Source organism: Artemia sp. Qi Xiang Cuo, chromosome 6 (assembly GCF_049724085.1).
Source record: "Artemia sp. Qi Xiang Cuo chromosome 6, ASM4972408v1, whole genome shotgun sequence".
NCBI lineage: Eukaryota > Metazoa > Arthropoda > Branchiopoda > Anostraca > Artemiidae > Artemia > Artemia sp. Qi Xiang Cuo.
The window spans coordinates 57367253-57382614 of record NC_142799.1 but is presented as its reverse complement, the minus strand read 5'-3'; the positions used below and the strand labels follow the sequence as shown (position 1 = coordinate 57382614).

The window sequence follows — 15362 nt, the reverse complement described above, 5'->3', positions numbered from 1 at the left end:
TTCCATGGTACGTCTCAACTTCAGATGTCAGGTGAAGCGACAAACTCTTTGTCCTGCTGCAAGAGAGAGAAAACTTACAAAATTTTGAATACAAAAATTAGTCGGAACCATTGTTCTGCCCACAAACAATTACTGAATTTTCTGTTAAAATAACCTTGCTGAAGATAAAAAATCATGACATATATCAATAAAAATTTTCTTTCTAATTTACAATTTACTAATTTAAACTGTCTACTCAATAAATTCTCTTGGGCGTTTGTTATATCTTTAAAGACGAATTTTAGCTTAAAGACATCTCCTCCCAGTTCACCCCCTCCCTAAGTTCAATATTTGTTACAGATTTTCAAGTTCTTCTTTTCCAAAACTTGGATTTGTTTTTACTAATTTTTTTTCTTTAAAAAAAGACTAATTTAATGTTAAAAACGTATTTTGTTAATGCATAAAACTATCTTTTCTCCAGGGATGTCAATTTTTCCGCTTCAGTTTTTCCATAGGGTATGAAAGGACATATTTCCAGGCACGAAACTAGATGGGGGGAGGGATCCAATAGCAATGAAAGCTATATAAAAATAACTTTTCTGAGAACGGCTACATGTTAAGGTGCTATAATAGCAAATTATTTCTAATCTACCTTCCTGGCTTGTGCAAATGAAACACCTGTGTCCACAGAGGTGTACTTTAACATCTGATATTTCCTAACAGATCTGTTATCCCTTCAATTTCTTAGGCCAGCTGCTACATACATCAATGCTTCCTATCAAATGTTATATACAGCTACGGTCAAATGCTATATATCTCAATGTTTCTTGGGACACGCTATATAACCCTAGAAGTTCCGATCGAATAGCATAAGCCTCCACATTTCAAAGCTGTTCTGTTTATTCCTCCGATATCCTGACTCTTGCAACTGTGAGATGTCCGATATCCTGACTCAAGTAACTGGGAGATGTGCACTAAACGCCTGCCACCTCTGGCTCCACACAGGTGCGTACATCAATCACATTTAGTTTTGACGGCTTACTTTTGGGATTTTAATTTTTTTTTCTCTCAAAACACCTGGTAAGTATTTCCCCCTAATTCAATGCTGATTTTATGGTCCCAGGAGCATAAAATAAAGGCCCAGTTATAAAGGCCCACAATAAGAAAATTACTTTTAGTTTTAAAGAAATTGTAGTCCAACAAGGCTGAGAGTATGACTGGTGATGACACCCTTATCAGAGACTTTCAAAATTATTTGGATGACGAAATATGTGGTCATATAGCTTTAGAAGAGATCTATAGAGCTTATTATGCTGAGTCAAATGAAGCTACAGCCGCAGAGAATGTAGATCGTTTTATTAGAGATTTTCAAAATGACTCAAATGACGATATTTTCAATCAAGTAGAAGAACCATTGCCAAAGAAAACAAGAGTTAACGATGTAGAGGATAAGGAGAAAGATGTTGTTTTTAATCAAATATTTGCAAGAAAAACACATCGTATACCCACCACTAGCATATGAAAAGGCCCTAAATTCCCGCTGCATTACGAAAAAAGTAAGCTATTATTGACCTAAGGTTTAGACAACACAATGAATTCCTCAAGTATGCAGTGCTAGCTACTGGGCATGAAGTTTTTGTAGAATAATGCCAGTAAAGTAGACCTTTTGGCCTTGAACGAATTAGGACAGAAGGATGAAGGAATATTTCCTACAGTTTCCTACAGATTTTTATTGTTTTAAAAGAAAATGACCTATAGGCGGAAAAGAGATTAAACTATGGGAAAAAATTAAATATAAATTAATGTGATAAATGTGATAAGTAACATCATTCTAAAACAATCCTCAAAAGGGCTTATTGCTTCTCACTCAAGACTATTTGTCTAGACTTTTTCTCCAATTAGCCATGGCTCTCAACGTTTTCATCACAGTCCACCAACTTAATTTTAATTCACAAATCAACGGACTATTATGATGAAAAGGAAAACATTATATCCTATTTGCGCACCTAGCACTCTAAATGCTAAATTTTAAACCTTCTCACTCTTTGTTGAGTCAGAAGACACCCAATTTTTCCCTATCGTCGAACCTAGTCACCTGACTCCATGAAAAGCATGGTGCCAGTTTTTTTTTTTTTTACTGTCTTGCACCATGATCAAGTGAAGAGGCGAAAAAAAAAATTAAAATGCTGTTCACTCTGCGGTAGAACCTAACAAAGCAAGGTGTGTAGCAAAGTATTTTCTCATCATTCTAGTTTATACAGATATATCAAGGTTGATGCAGGAAGCAAGATGCCTGAATTTCCAAAGGAATTAAAATAGACCTACAATTTAAGCAGACATGCAAACTTCAACTTGTTCGTGCAAGATTAAAAAGATATTCTCATATATCAACAGATACAGATTTGAAATGCAATATTGAACTATATTTGTTTTGTCATGTTTTTCTTATATTTTTAAAATACAGCTAGCCTATCACTCTCACTAACCGTTAGGGAACCTAGGTCGAGGTTCTGACCTTACCAAACGAGCCATCTAGAGAGTTGAACGTCAGCCCGTATTTGTTAAGGTTGATTGTTAAAGACAACAGAAGGAGACCCCCCCCCCACCTCTCACACTCACCCTAAAAGAAAACCGCAGAGGTTGTGCTTTTAGCAACGAGAAAAAAATATTTAAAAGAGAAGAACTGATACTTTTATATAGCGTTGATCACTATCGAACCCTCTCCCCGCTTCTACCCACATATGCAGGAGATATCAGAGGACGGGTAAATTTAATGAAAAAATATACAGCTGAATCGTTTGAAAACACATGGCAAAGGCAAAAAAATCACATAAATCTTAAGATCTCGGGGTATACTTAGATCCATATCACCTCCCATTTTCACACTTGAGTCATTATGTCTCATTACTTGGAATCTATATACACAAAAATGTAAAACGAAAGTATTATGTTGGACATAACGCTTTGTGCCTTTTTAAGGACACTTGGCTACAACGAGCAGCATTTTATGTGGTGTCTCTGACCCTCTTTTCCTACCACTCCATAATAGTGCCCATGAAAAAAATTGGATTGACCCATTAAAAAAAAAAAATTACCTGGAGTTTGTAAAATATTGGGAGATAGAGGTATGCAGCAGCTGGCATAACCAAGAGGTATGAAAGGCCTATAATCCAATACATTGTTCCATAGAGATATATCTCTGCCGGTGTTCCTAATAAAGTGATTGCTGACATGAAGCTGTAAATAAAATAATTTTCAAAAGTAAGGTTTTTGTTCATTATTTACGAAATACGGGACTACATTATGCTAAAATCGGATGTGGCTAAAATCGTTCAGGTTGTGGCTCATCACTTCTTGCGAACGTGGTCTAGTTCTTTGGACGTGAACGTGGGCTTCAGTCAGGGGCGGATCCAGAACTTTTTCTAGGGGGGGGGGCGCAAAATAGGTCGATCCGATAAACTTGCGTTAGGAGCAAGTTTAATTAACGCAAACTTGCGTTAATTCAGTCAATTCCACTACTTTAGACGACGTTAGGGGGTGCGCACCCCCCTCACCCCCCTGGATCTGCCACTGGCTTCAGTTCAGCTCATCGTATGTCAACTCAGTTCTTGTGGACGTGGCTCATATATGGAATCCTTTGCATAGTCGTAATATAGTGCAAACATACACAATTGCACACAATTCCGCATATGTTGGGGGAGGATCAGAACCCCATCAAGGCTTCTGACTGCACCACTGGCCTTCTGAATTTTCCTAGGGATTGGAAGGGGCATGTGCTAATTAACCATTACATTCTCCCATGTCTTTGTCTTTTCTCAACTTGAAACTTATCTCTAAAAATCTCCCTCCCTTAGCCCTACCTCCTCCCCAAATTCAACGCTTTACTGTACGTTTTTCAAGTATCTTTTTTTAATAGCTTGGATTTTTCAGATCATAGCTTGGATCTTTCTTTTGTTTAAAAATTTATTCGCACGACCTTTTTTTATGCATATAAAGGACATGAATTTTTTTATTGTCACTCGAGAAGACATTATAATAAAATCGATGCTGGACTACGTTTCAATAGGGGTCAGTTTAGCTGTTTTGAGCATGAACATCTATGGAAGTTTTTGCGTAGCTGTAATATAATTCAAAGAAATACACATCTTCTATATAATTTTCCATTGGTTCAGGGGAGAGGTCTGCGGGCAGGAAATTATAAAGATAGCAGCACAGACATCGAAGACTAGGCAAAACAGCAAAACCAAATAAAACTGAAATTTGTCAATACAAGGACAATTTACAAGGCTTATCTTTTCTTTAGAGTTAATCTTTTAGGTTTGACAAAGATTTATGATTTAAGCTATTTTAAATTGCAATTAACAGGTTTGGCGCCCCAACAAGATTTTGGTCTCTTTGGTTTCATTAAACATATCCGATTTTTCTATTTTCCAATTATCAATAATTACAGGAATGCCCTTGAATAACCCATAACGAAACTGCCATTATTTTTACTTCCTTAATTCTACAGAGAGCGTAAATAAGGTTGTAAGATTTTTGTGGGAATAGTTTTCTTTTTAAAATACTTGAAAAGGATATAAAATTTATTCAAGTTGCAATACCCAGCTGAATAACGTTACTTTATTTTGATATACTAAACATAAAGTTATGTATGATAGTTTTGAGTTAGAGGTTTTGGTATACAGCTAATGTTAGAAGCCCCTGTCTTATGTTAGTACACTCCAATTTACAGTTAGTCGCTCCTGCCTTGGATAAAATGAATATATTTCTGTATGTGGGATCAAAGCTGCCACATCTAGGATACTCTTGGAAGTAGAGCAAGTCATGTTCAGGAAAAGTATAAGAAGTAATTTTGGGTTTTGTGTAAAAAGTTAACTAGAACCCTAGACCTCCGGTTCCAAGACCCTGTGAAGTCTTGTAGTAACTTTGACCCATGGACCATAGCCGTTGAGCGACATCCACAACAATGTTTCACTGAGAAAATTTCGCTTGTTCCTTTTCAAGTTTGTGCGGAATTATACAGCTCCTGAGGTAGAGTTTATATGCACGAAGCAGCAGAAAAAAAGGTGAATGGATGACAACTTTTTAGGAAACAAGTCAAAAAACCTTTGTAGGCTGTTTAGGAATCTCTTTTTTTCGAATAATTTATGTTTTGATTACTTACGTGATACATCTGGACGATTTACCTATGTGACACGCGCATTTTTTTTAATCAGAGACATTTGAATATATTTCAAATAGATGAGTAAAGGATTAGAAGTTTTTAGAAGTTATTCATCTAAGGCAAGAAATATGTCTAATTCAAACATTCTAGGCAGAAAAATATTGGATTCTCAATGATCCAGGAAAACCTCAATCTTTTTCTCTTAGTGAAATATATCCATGTTGTGACATTTTAGAAGCACTAATTTCACAGGAATTACCTACTAAAAGCAAATATTTTATTTAACACAGGTTAAAATCCCAGCTTGGATTGAATTTTTCCGATTGTCCTCAAGATCACACTATCAAATTATTGCACTCAGTAATGCTTTCAATATAGTGCTATCAGGGTGACGAAAGTGATCCACAAGTCTCCTTTGCAAGACACTCAAGTACAGGGTTACCACCAGGTTAAAAAAAATCCCTAGGTTCTAGTGAATTTTTTTGTTGATTTAGTGATTTCCTTCAATAATCTAGTGATTTGTGAGCTGATTTAGCGATTTTTTTTTTTAGGCAATATAAAAATGACTAAAAATAAATCACTAGGATTGGCAGCCCTGCTCAGGTATCACTTTTGGACCAGTGCGCTTGCACACTGTCAATGCACATGCGTGTGCATAGCGGTTACTGCATCAGAAGCGCCAAATTTGAGCCAGAAGCATGGTAAATTTCTGATTGCCCACTAATAATTCCTGATTGAATAATTTTCATTCGCAGCGAATGACGCTGCGACTAAAGGCATAAAATACCAATTTCCCTTTCGAAAACTTTAAGTAAGAGGGAAAGGCACCTGATTAGTTGGAAGTGATGTCAAGCGATCACTTTCATCCAATCAAAGATCATTTCACTATCTTTCTGGTTCGAATTTGACACTCTTGGTACAATTTTTAATACCCGTCATAGGCGCACATGCGCACTGACAGTGCATAAGCGCACTGGTCTAAAATAGCGGTACCTATGTGCAGAGTGGCCAGATAGGACACATTTGCACCATTTTGGCGCTTTTTTGAGGAGGTTTCATATTGGATTTCTCAAATCTGCATATTTTTTGAGGAGAGATAGTGTTCGTTCGGCGTATTTTCACTAGAAAGATGGGGCTTTCGGCGTATTTTCACTTTTAGGCAGCGCAAGTTTAAACCAAGCAAGTGGCAACACTGCCTGAGTGTATCATCTTCAAAACCGTGATACTTGTGGAGTTGTGGACCAAATTCACCACTCTGACTAATTAGCCTAAGGAACGGCCGTTTGAGGTGGGGGCAACCCCCTCAAATACAGAATACTTTCATATGGTTTTCAGATTTAATGTCCTTCTTTGTTTTATTTGGAAAAAAATCTTGTTTTATATTAACGTAATATACATTAAGAAATATTTTATATTTTGTTCTATGATCTTTTTCTTTCTGAAAATAGGTTTCTACGAATCAACGGCCTGACGCAAGTTCTATTTCCTAATTTTCATTGCTTGAAAGATAAAGATTTTATTACCCTAAATCTGCTGTCAATATTTGTGCTGAAATGTTTACTTGTATATAGTAGGATGATATATGCTCACAGTCTTCATGCTGAAGAAATTGATTCGTAAATGACAATACCACGAATTATGAAAAATAAAGAATGGATTAGTAAAACCACAATTTATTGATTTTGCCTATACAAATAACATTTCAAAATTTGTGATTGAAAATTAAGGATAGTAAAGGCCTCTACTTTTGATTTAACTGGGTTTTTCTGCTATTGTTTTATTTTAAGTACAATAGAGAAAGCTAGAGCTTTGTAGAAGAAAGTGTACCTGGACATATTAAATAGGGTTTTGAATTAGCCTAATGATAGCCGTAAAGGTAAAGAAAGAAAGATGCTTCCAGAAACAATCACCTTATTGCAAGTAAAACCGAACATGAACACGTTTTTTCGATACCGGACCTGACATAAACTGACATACCAGACATAAACTCAATTATTTTTTCCTTCAAAAAAATAATAAGAAATCAACAACAAAGATCCTAAGTAAGAATTATCTGCTTTGTGTTAAGAAAATCGATTTGATTTCTTAAAGACGACTTTTAATTTAAAATTTTAACTTAGAGTATTAGCTGAAACTTAAATTATGCAATAATAAATAAATATTTCCTTCTGGGCCATTTGCAGTACATAGAACATCCGACTATGTTTCATTGGAATTTATTTAACCATTTCTCTCTCTTCGTCAGTCCAGCGGCAGCTGGGATTGTACCCAAGGCTCCATATTGCCAAGTAGAGATCAATCTATTAGGCTACTACAGGTGCATTATTGACTATTTTAAATACTAATTTAAAATATTCACTAAAAGCATGAACTTGAAATATTCCTCATATTTGGGGAAATAAAAAAAGTAAGAGCACTTTCTTTTAAAAATCAACGTAATGTGACTATGAATCTAGAAAAGCTTTCCTGAAACCTTGCCATCAAATAAAGTGAATAAATCCATGACCGAACATAGTCAAAGCACACCGAAATGTGATTGGCCGTCTCTGATTTTATAGGTAAATATGGGACAAGAAGAGGCCTAAAAAAAATTTTGGGTCATAAGGTGAAACGACAATCAATCGACTTATAACTTTAACTGGGAAATCATAGTGGCTTGGGAAACCAAAAGACTTGTGAGCTAACATCAGTAAATACATTCAAGTTTACATGATGAGCAGGGTTGCCACCTGTAGCAAGAAAGTGCTATTTTAGCACTATTGCAGTCAATTTTTTGACTGTTGTACCGAAAATTGCTGTGTAGCACGCAAATTTAGGCAATAGTACCACTTTAGGAACTGACCGTGGTGGCAACCCTAATGATAAGCGATCATTAGCTTGAAATATTAGCAAACAGACAAAGAAAATTGTCCCCCTGCTGTAACTCCGTTGGAAAAGCGTGCATTAAATTCACTGGTTTAAGTCTGTGACATTCCTAAGCCAGCCACATAATTTTGAAGCGTATATCAGAAACAAAATCCGATAAACACACCTTTGAGAATCTGATTGTTCTCTATGAAAAATTCTTAGCCACTAAAAAGAGTGAAAATGTTTTAGTCTCATGAAATTAATAAGCATGCTGACTATTTGTCTGTAGTGTATATTACTGTTTGAATCACGCTATTTATAAAAGTAAATCCAATCAATACTTGCCTGGCAATTAAAGACATAGCAACAGGGAAAGTCCCCATGTTTCTTCCGCCCATAAGGAATTCATCTGTTGAGCTTGTCTGTGTATTCTTCTTCCGTGGTATTGCATAATAGATTCCGATTACTGCCGATACACCCAACATTAATCCAAATACCAGGTAATCCTGCCATCCAAACCGTTGTACTAAATCTTCCCCGTCATTAATAGACATCTGAAAATATAATATATTTAGTATTTTTTGAATATTTTACTCAAAACGCAACTTTATCACAACTGCAAATAGTCATAAGTTTAGGACGACTTATCAGAGGCAACGCTGTAGCGTTGCCTATAGTAAAGGCCATAGGGCTCCAATGTTTTATTATTATTATTTTTTTTCCCCAGAGGCATTTCGTACGGAAGGGTTCGTCTTAGAAACTTCAAAGGGGACTCATTCGATTGGAAATTGAGAGTTCTAGTGCCCTTTTTAATAGTCAAAAGTGATTAAAGGGCAACTAGCCCCCCCCCACGCCCATCATTCCCCCAAACAGCTCCAATCAAAATTTCGAGACAGCCATTTTGTTCAGCATAATTGATTTCCAAATAGAAAATATATTTTTTAGGAAGACACTCCCTCACAACCCTGAAGGCAAGAGTTTTAAGTTATGCCCTGGGGGCATATAAAGTTTTTATAGAAGGCGTTGTCGTAGAAACTTCAAAACAGGCTCATTCGATTGGAAATTCAAAGGGCTAGTGCCCTTTTCAATAGTGGAAAGTGATTTGAGGGCAACTCTCCCCCACCCCCTGCACCTCATTTCATCAAACACATCCAATCAAAATTTTGAGATAGCCATTTTGTTCAGTGTAGTTGATTTATTTCCAGATAGAAAATATGTTTTTGAGGAGGGCACTCCCCCACAACCCTCAGGGCAAGGGTTTTAAGTTATGCCCTGGGGGCATATAAGGTTTTTATAGAAGGCGTTGTCGTAAAAAGTTCAATAAAGGCTCATTCGATTGGAAATTCAAAGGGATAGTGCCCTTTTTAATAGTCGAAAGTGATTGAAGGAAAACTAGCCCCCCCTCCCCCACGCCCATCATTCCCTCAAATACATTCAATCAAAATTTTGAGATAGCCATTTTGTTCAGTGTAGTTGATTTCCAGATAGAAAATATGTTTTTGAGGAGGACAATCCCCAACAAACCTCAGGGCAAGGGTTTTAAGTTATGCCCTGTGGGCATATAAGGTTTTCATAGAAGGCGTTGTTTTAGAAACTTCAAAAAAGGCTCATTCGATTGGAAATTCAAAGGGCTAGTGCCCTTTTTAATTGTCGAAATTGATTGGAGGGCAACTAGCCCCCTCCCCGCCCATCATTCCCCCAAACACATCCAATCAAAATTTTGAGATAGCCATTTTGTTCAGCGTAGTTGATTTCCAGATATAAAATATGTTTTTGAGGAGGAAACTCCCCCACAACCCTTAGGGCAAGGGTTTTAAGTTATGCCCTGGGGGCATATAAGGTTTTTATTGAAAGGGTTGTCGTATAAAATAAAAAGCATATTAATTATTTTGGTAATTCAAAGGGCTTTTACACTTTTTAATATTCGAATGTGTTAGGTGGGCCCATTGCCCCCCCCCCCCCCCGCCCATCATTTCTCCAAACACATCCAATCAAAATTTTAAGATAGCCATTTTGTTCAGCGTAGGTGATTTCCAGATAGAAAATATGTTTTTGACGAGGACACTCCCCCACAACCCTCAAGGCAAGGGTTTTAAGTTATACCCTGGGGTCATATAAGGTTTTTATAGAAGGCGTTGTCGTAGAAAACTTCAAAAAAGACTCATTCGATTGGAAATTCAAAGGGCTAGTTCCCTTTTTAATTGTCGAAAGTGATTGGAGGGCAACTTGCCCCCCCCCCGCCCATAATTTCCCATAACACATACAGTCAAAAATGTGGGACAACTATTTGGTTTAGCTTAGTTGATTTTCAAATAGAAAATGTGTTTTTGAGGAGGAGACTCCCCCAAAGACCTTGTGGAAATGGTTTAAGTTATGTCTTGGGGGCATATAAGGTTTTTATAGAAGGCGTTGTCGTAGAAACTTCAAAGAAGACTCATTCGATTGGAAATTCAAAGGGCTAGTGCCATTTTTAATTGTCGAAAGTGATTGGAGGGCAACTAGCCCCCCCCCCACGCCCATCACTTCCCCAAACACATCCGATCAAAATTATGACATAGCCATTTGTTTCAGCGTAGTTGTTTTTTTGATAAAAAATATTTCTTTGGCGAGGACACTCCCACTCAACCCTCAAGGCAAGGGTTTATAGCAATACCCTAGGGGCCTATAAGGTTTTTATACAAGGCAGGGTCATACAAACTTCAAAAAAGGCTCATTCGATTGGAAATTCAAAGGGCTAGCCCCTTTTTAATAGTCGAAAGTGATTTGAGGGCAACTACCCCCCTCTTCCCCAAACACATCTAAACCCCCTCTTTCCCACATTTTCCCCAAACACATCCAATAAAAATTTTGAGACAGTCATTTTATTAAACGTAGTTTTAAGTTCTGGAAATTAGGTCTTTGATGATGACAACTCCCCCACAGCCCTCAGGGCAAGGGTTGTAAGTTATGCCCTGGGGGCATATAAGGTTTTGTATAGACAACATTGTCATATAAACTTAATAGAGGACTCATTTGACTTGACATTTAAAGCTACAGTTAACTTTTTATGTTTAATAATATGCTTGAAGGTAACCAACTCCCCCCCCCCTAAATCCTATTTTCAAAAATAAAATTAGTAAAAATTTCATGATGTCTATTTTGTTAAAAATAGTTCAAAGATTACACAACAAAATTCCGGTGTTGACACAACCCACCAGGGCCTGGGGGCAGGCGTTATAAGTTACGGCCTGGGGGCATATATGGGTCTTAGTAGAAGTGACCCTAAAGCCCCCACGACTCACCCCTGCTGCCACCTATAACTTTTTTTTAATGCTGACAGTTTCCGAGAACTTGATTGCGTAATCGATTGGGAATTTGGAACACCTGTGCTGTCGACCTCAATTCACCTATCGTGAATCAATAATTCCCCTTAGAAACAACAAATTAATTTTCCCTTTCTTGACAGATCAATCAATCAATGACATCATCTGTCAGACTTTAAAAATTTCCGCCTAGAAGCATTTCTCCAGGAATAGATCCAAGTAATTAATTTCTTTGCCTCGGGAACAACTCTTTTGGTCGAACTCCAAAGGATATTAATAACCAAAGGCCATGGAAACAATTAGGCAAGAAACATCTTAGCGATGAATTGTTTTAGCGCGCGAGAAGGTTTCATATTAATTTGAAATGCGTTACCACAGAGATGCCAATAACAAAGGAACACGCTGAATTTACGTTTAGGGATTATTTGGGCGAAACCGTTTTAGACAGGTTATGGAACTATTTCGGCGAAACAGATAGAGACATTTTAAAAGAAGATTTTGAAGAGATTTTGGAGGAGGTTTTGAGTGTGGTCGTTATAATACACAAGTTTCATTTGAACAGTGTTGTGAGGTCCTCTAACCCAACCCCAAAGGGTTCCAATCCTCCTACCCCAACCCCGAAGGAAGCCCCCGGTCCTCAAAGGCCCCCCAAGCTCCCAAAGGCCCCTCCACCGGTCCCCAAATGTCCCCCAGGCCCCCAACTGCCCACCGGACACTCAAAGGTCCCCCAAGCTCCCAAAGGGCCACCGGTGCCCCCAAAGGCCCACCCCAGACCCTCAACGGCCATTCCCGGGCCCCCCCAAGGCCCCTCGAGTCCCCAAAGGACCAACAGGGTCCCAAAGGCCCTCCCCCGGTCCCCCAATGTCCCCCAGGCCCCCAACGGGCCCCCCGGCGCCCCCAAGGCCCACCCCCGGCCCCCAAAGGTCCACCGGGCTCCCAAAGGACCAATCGGTCCTCAAGTGCCCCCCAGACCCCCCAAGGCCCTCCCTGGGCCCCAAAGGGCCTCCCCCCGGCCCCAAATGGCCCCCACGCATCCACCGGCCCCCCCCGCGCCCCCCCCCCCCACCCCCCCCCCCCAAAGCCAACGCCGGACCCCAAACCCCCACCCCCCGTCCCCCAAGGGCCCCCCCAGCTCCCAAAGGACCACCGACCCTCAAGGGACCCACAGACCCGCAAAGGCTCTCCCCGAGCACCCGTCTTTCGTTGATGTGTATTGTCTGAAACCTATGATTTGGGATGTGTAGTTTGCTACTTCAGGCTTTTCTGAGCTAAGGTTTCCTAGTATTTCCTAGGTGAATGTTGTCTGAAATCAATAGTTTGGGATGAGTAGTTTGCTATTTAAGTCATTTATGAGATAGGTTTCTTAGTCTTTCGTTGATGTTTTTTGAGTGAAACTTATGATTTGGGATATGTAGTTTGTTATTTTTGACTTTTCTGAGTTGGATTTCTTAGTCTTTCATAGGTGAGTGGTGTCTGAAACCTATGATTTGGGTTGTGTAGTTTGCTATTTTCGAATTTTCTGAGCTGGATTTATTAGCCTTTCATAGGTATGAGTTGTCAGAAAATTATGATTTGGGATGTATAGTTTGCTATTTCAGGTTTTTCTGAGCTAAGGTTTTCTAGTATTTCGTAGGTGAATGATGTCTGAAACCAATAGTCTGGGATGAATAGTTTGCTATTTTTGACTTTTCTAAGCTAGGTTTCTTAGTCTTTCGTTGGTGTGTGTTGACTGAAACCGATGATTTGGGATATGTAGTTTGCTATTTTTGACTTTTCTGAGCTGGATTTCTTAGTCTTTCATAGGCGTGTGTTCTATGAAACCTATGATTTGGGATGGGTGGATTGCTACTTTTGACTTTTCTGAGCTGGATTTCTTAGCCTTTCATAGGTGTTTGTTGTCTGAAACCTATAGTTTGGGATGTCTAGTTTGCTATTTTTGACTTTTCTGAGCTAGGTTTCTTAGCCGTTCATAGGTGAGTGTTGTCTGAAACCTATGAATTGGGATATGTAATTTGCTATTTCCGACTTTTCATAACCGGATTTCTTAGTCTTTCGTAGGTGTGTGGTGTCTGAAACCTATGATTTGGGTTAGGTAGGTTGCTATTTTTGACCTTTCTGAGTTGGATTTCTTAGCCTTTCATTGGTGTTTGTTGTCTGAAACCTATAGTTTGGGATGACTAGTTTGCAATTTTTGACTTTTCTGAGCTAGGTTTCTTAGCCGTTCATAGGTGAGTGTTGTCTGAAACATATGATTTGGGATATGTAATTTGCTATATCTGACTTTTCATAACCGGATTTCTTAGTCTTTCGTAGGTGTGTGGTGTCTGAAACCAATGATTTGGAGTGTGTGGGTTGCTATTTTTTTTACCTTTCTGAGCTGGATTTCTTAGCCATTCGTAGGTGTGTGTTGACTGAAACCTATGATTTGGGATGGTTAATTTGCTATTTTTGACTTTTCTGAGCTAGATTTCTTAGCCTATCATATGTGTGTCCTTTCAGAAAATTATGATTTGGGAGGTATAGTTTGCTTTTTGGACTTTTCAGAGCTAGGATTCTTAGTCACTCATAGGTGTTTGTTGTCTGAAACTTCGAGTTTGGGATGAGTAGTTGGCTATTTCAGACTTTTCTGAGCTAAGGTTTAATAGTATTTCGTAGGTAAATGCTGTCTGAAACTTATGATTTGGGATATGTAAATTACTATTTCGGGCTTTTCTGAGTTGGATTTCTTAGTCTTTCATAGGTGTGTAATGTCTGAAACTTCGAGTTTGGGATGAGTAGTTGGCTATTTTCGACTTTTCTGAGCTAGGTTTCTTAGCCTTTCATAGGTATGTGTTGTCAGAACATTCTGATTTGGGATGTGTAGTTTGCTATTTCAGGCTTTTCTGAGCTAAGGTTTTCTAGTATTTCGTAGGTGAATGTTGTCTGAAACCAATAGTTTGGGATGTGTAGTTTGCTATTTTCGACTTTTCATAACCGGATTTCTTAGTCTTTCGTAGGTGTGTGGTGTCTGAAACCTATGATTTGGGATGTGCGGGTTGCTATTTCAGGCTTTTCTGAGTTGGATTTCTTAGTCTTTCATAGGTGTGTAGTGTCTGAAACCTATGATTTGAGGTGGGTGGATTGCTACTTTTGACTTTTCTGAGCTGGATTTCTTAGCCTTTCATAGGTGTTTGTTGTCTGAAACATATAGTTTGGGATGACTAGTTTGCTATTTTTGACTTTTCTGAGCTAGGTTTCTTAGCCGTTCATAGGTGAGTGTTGTCTGAAACCTATGATTTGGGATATGTAATTTGCTATTTCTGACTTTTCATAACCAGATTTCTTAGTCTTTCGTAGGTGTGTGATGTCTGAAACCTATGATTTGGGGGTGTGTGGGTTGATATTTTTTGACTTTTCTGAGCAGGATTTCATAGCCATTCGTAGGTGTGTGGTGTCTGAAACCTATGATTTGGGATGTGTGGGTTGCTATTTTTGACTTTTCTGAGCTGGGTTTCTTAGCCATTCATAGGTGAGTACTGTCTGAAACTTGTGATTTTAGATGGTTAATTTGCCATTTCCAGCTTTTATTAGATAGGTTTCATTGCCTTTCATAGGTGTGTGTTGTCAGAAAATTACGATTTGGGATGTGTAGTTTGCTATTTGAACTTTTCAGAGCTAGGATTCTTAGTCCATCATTGGTGTTTGTTGTCTGAAACCAATAGTTTGGGATGACTAGTTTGCTATTTCAGGCTTGTTCATTTTGAATTTCTGTCATGAAATGCAAGAGTTGGAAAATTAGGGTCTTAGTCCACCAGCTCACTATTAGGGTCCCAGTCCACCAGCCTGAACGGCGGAAATTCACTAGCTCAGAATTGGGGTCTTAGTCCACCAGCCTGAATGGTGGAAATCCACTAGCCCAATATTGGGGTCTCAGTCCACCAGCCTTAATGGTGGAAATTTACTATCTCCGAATTAGGGTCTTAGTCCACCAGTCCGAATGTTGGAAATTCACTAGCTCAGAATTTGGGTATTAGTCCACCAGCCTGAATGGTTGAAATTCACATTAGACGACACAAAAACTTACACACAAC

At 38.6% G+C, this 15362-nt stretch overlaps 1 protein-coding gene across 2 annotated transcripts in view; it reads right to left on the bottom strand.

Moving 5' to 3' along the window:
• The window catches only part of LOC148951428 (sodium-coupled monocarboxylate transporter 2-like), a 181157-nt gene that overhangs the window by 137218 nt on the left and 28577 nt on the right, over window positions 1-15362 (bottom strand). For both annotated transcript variants that reach the window (XM_089090883.1, XM_089090884.1), the window contains exons 2-3: window positions 8336-8544; window positions 3075-3216 (exon numbers count right to left, since the gene is read on the bottom strand). In XM_089090883.1, the coding sequence (XP_088947009.1) occupies window positions 3075-3216; window positions 8336-8544 (351 nt within the window). The remainder of the gene's footprint in view (window positions 1-3074; window positions 3217-8335; window positions 8545-15362) is intronic.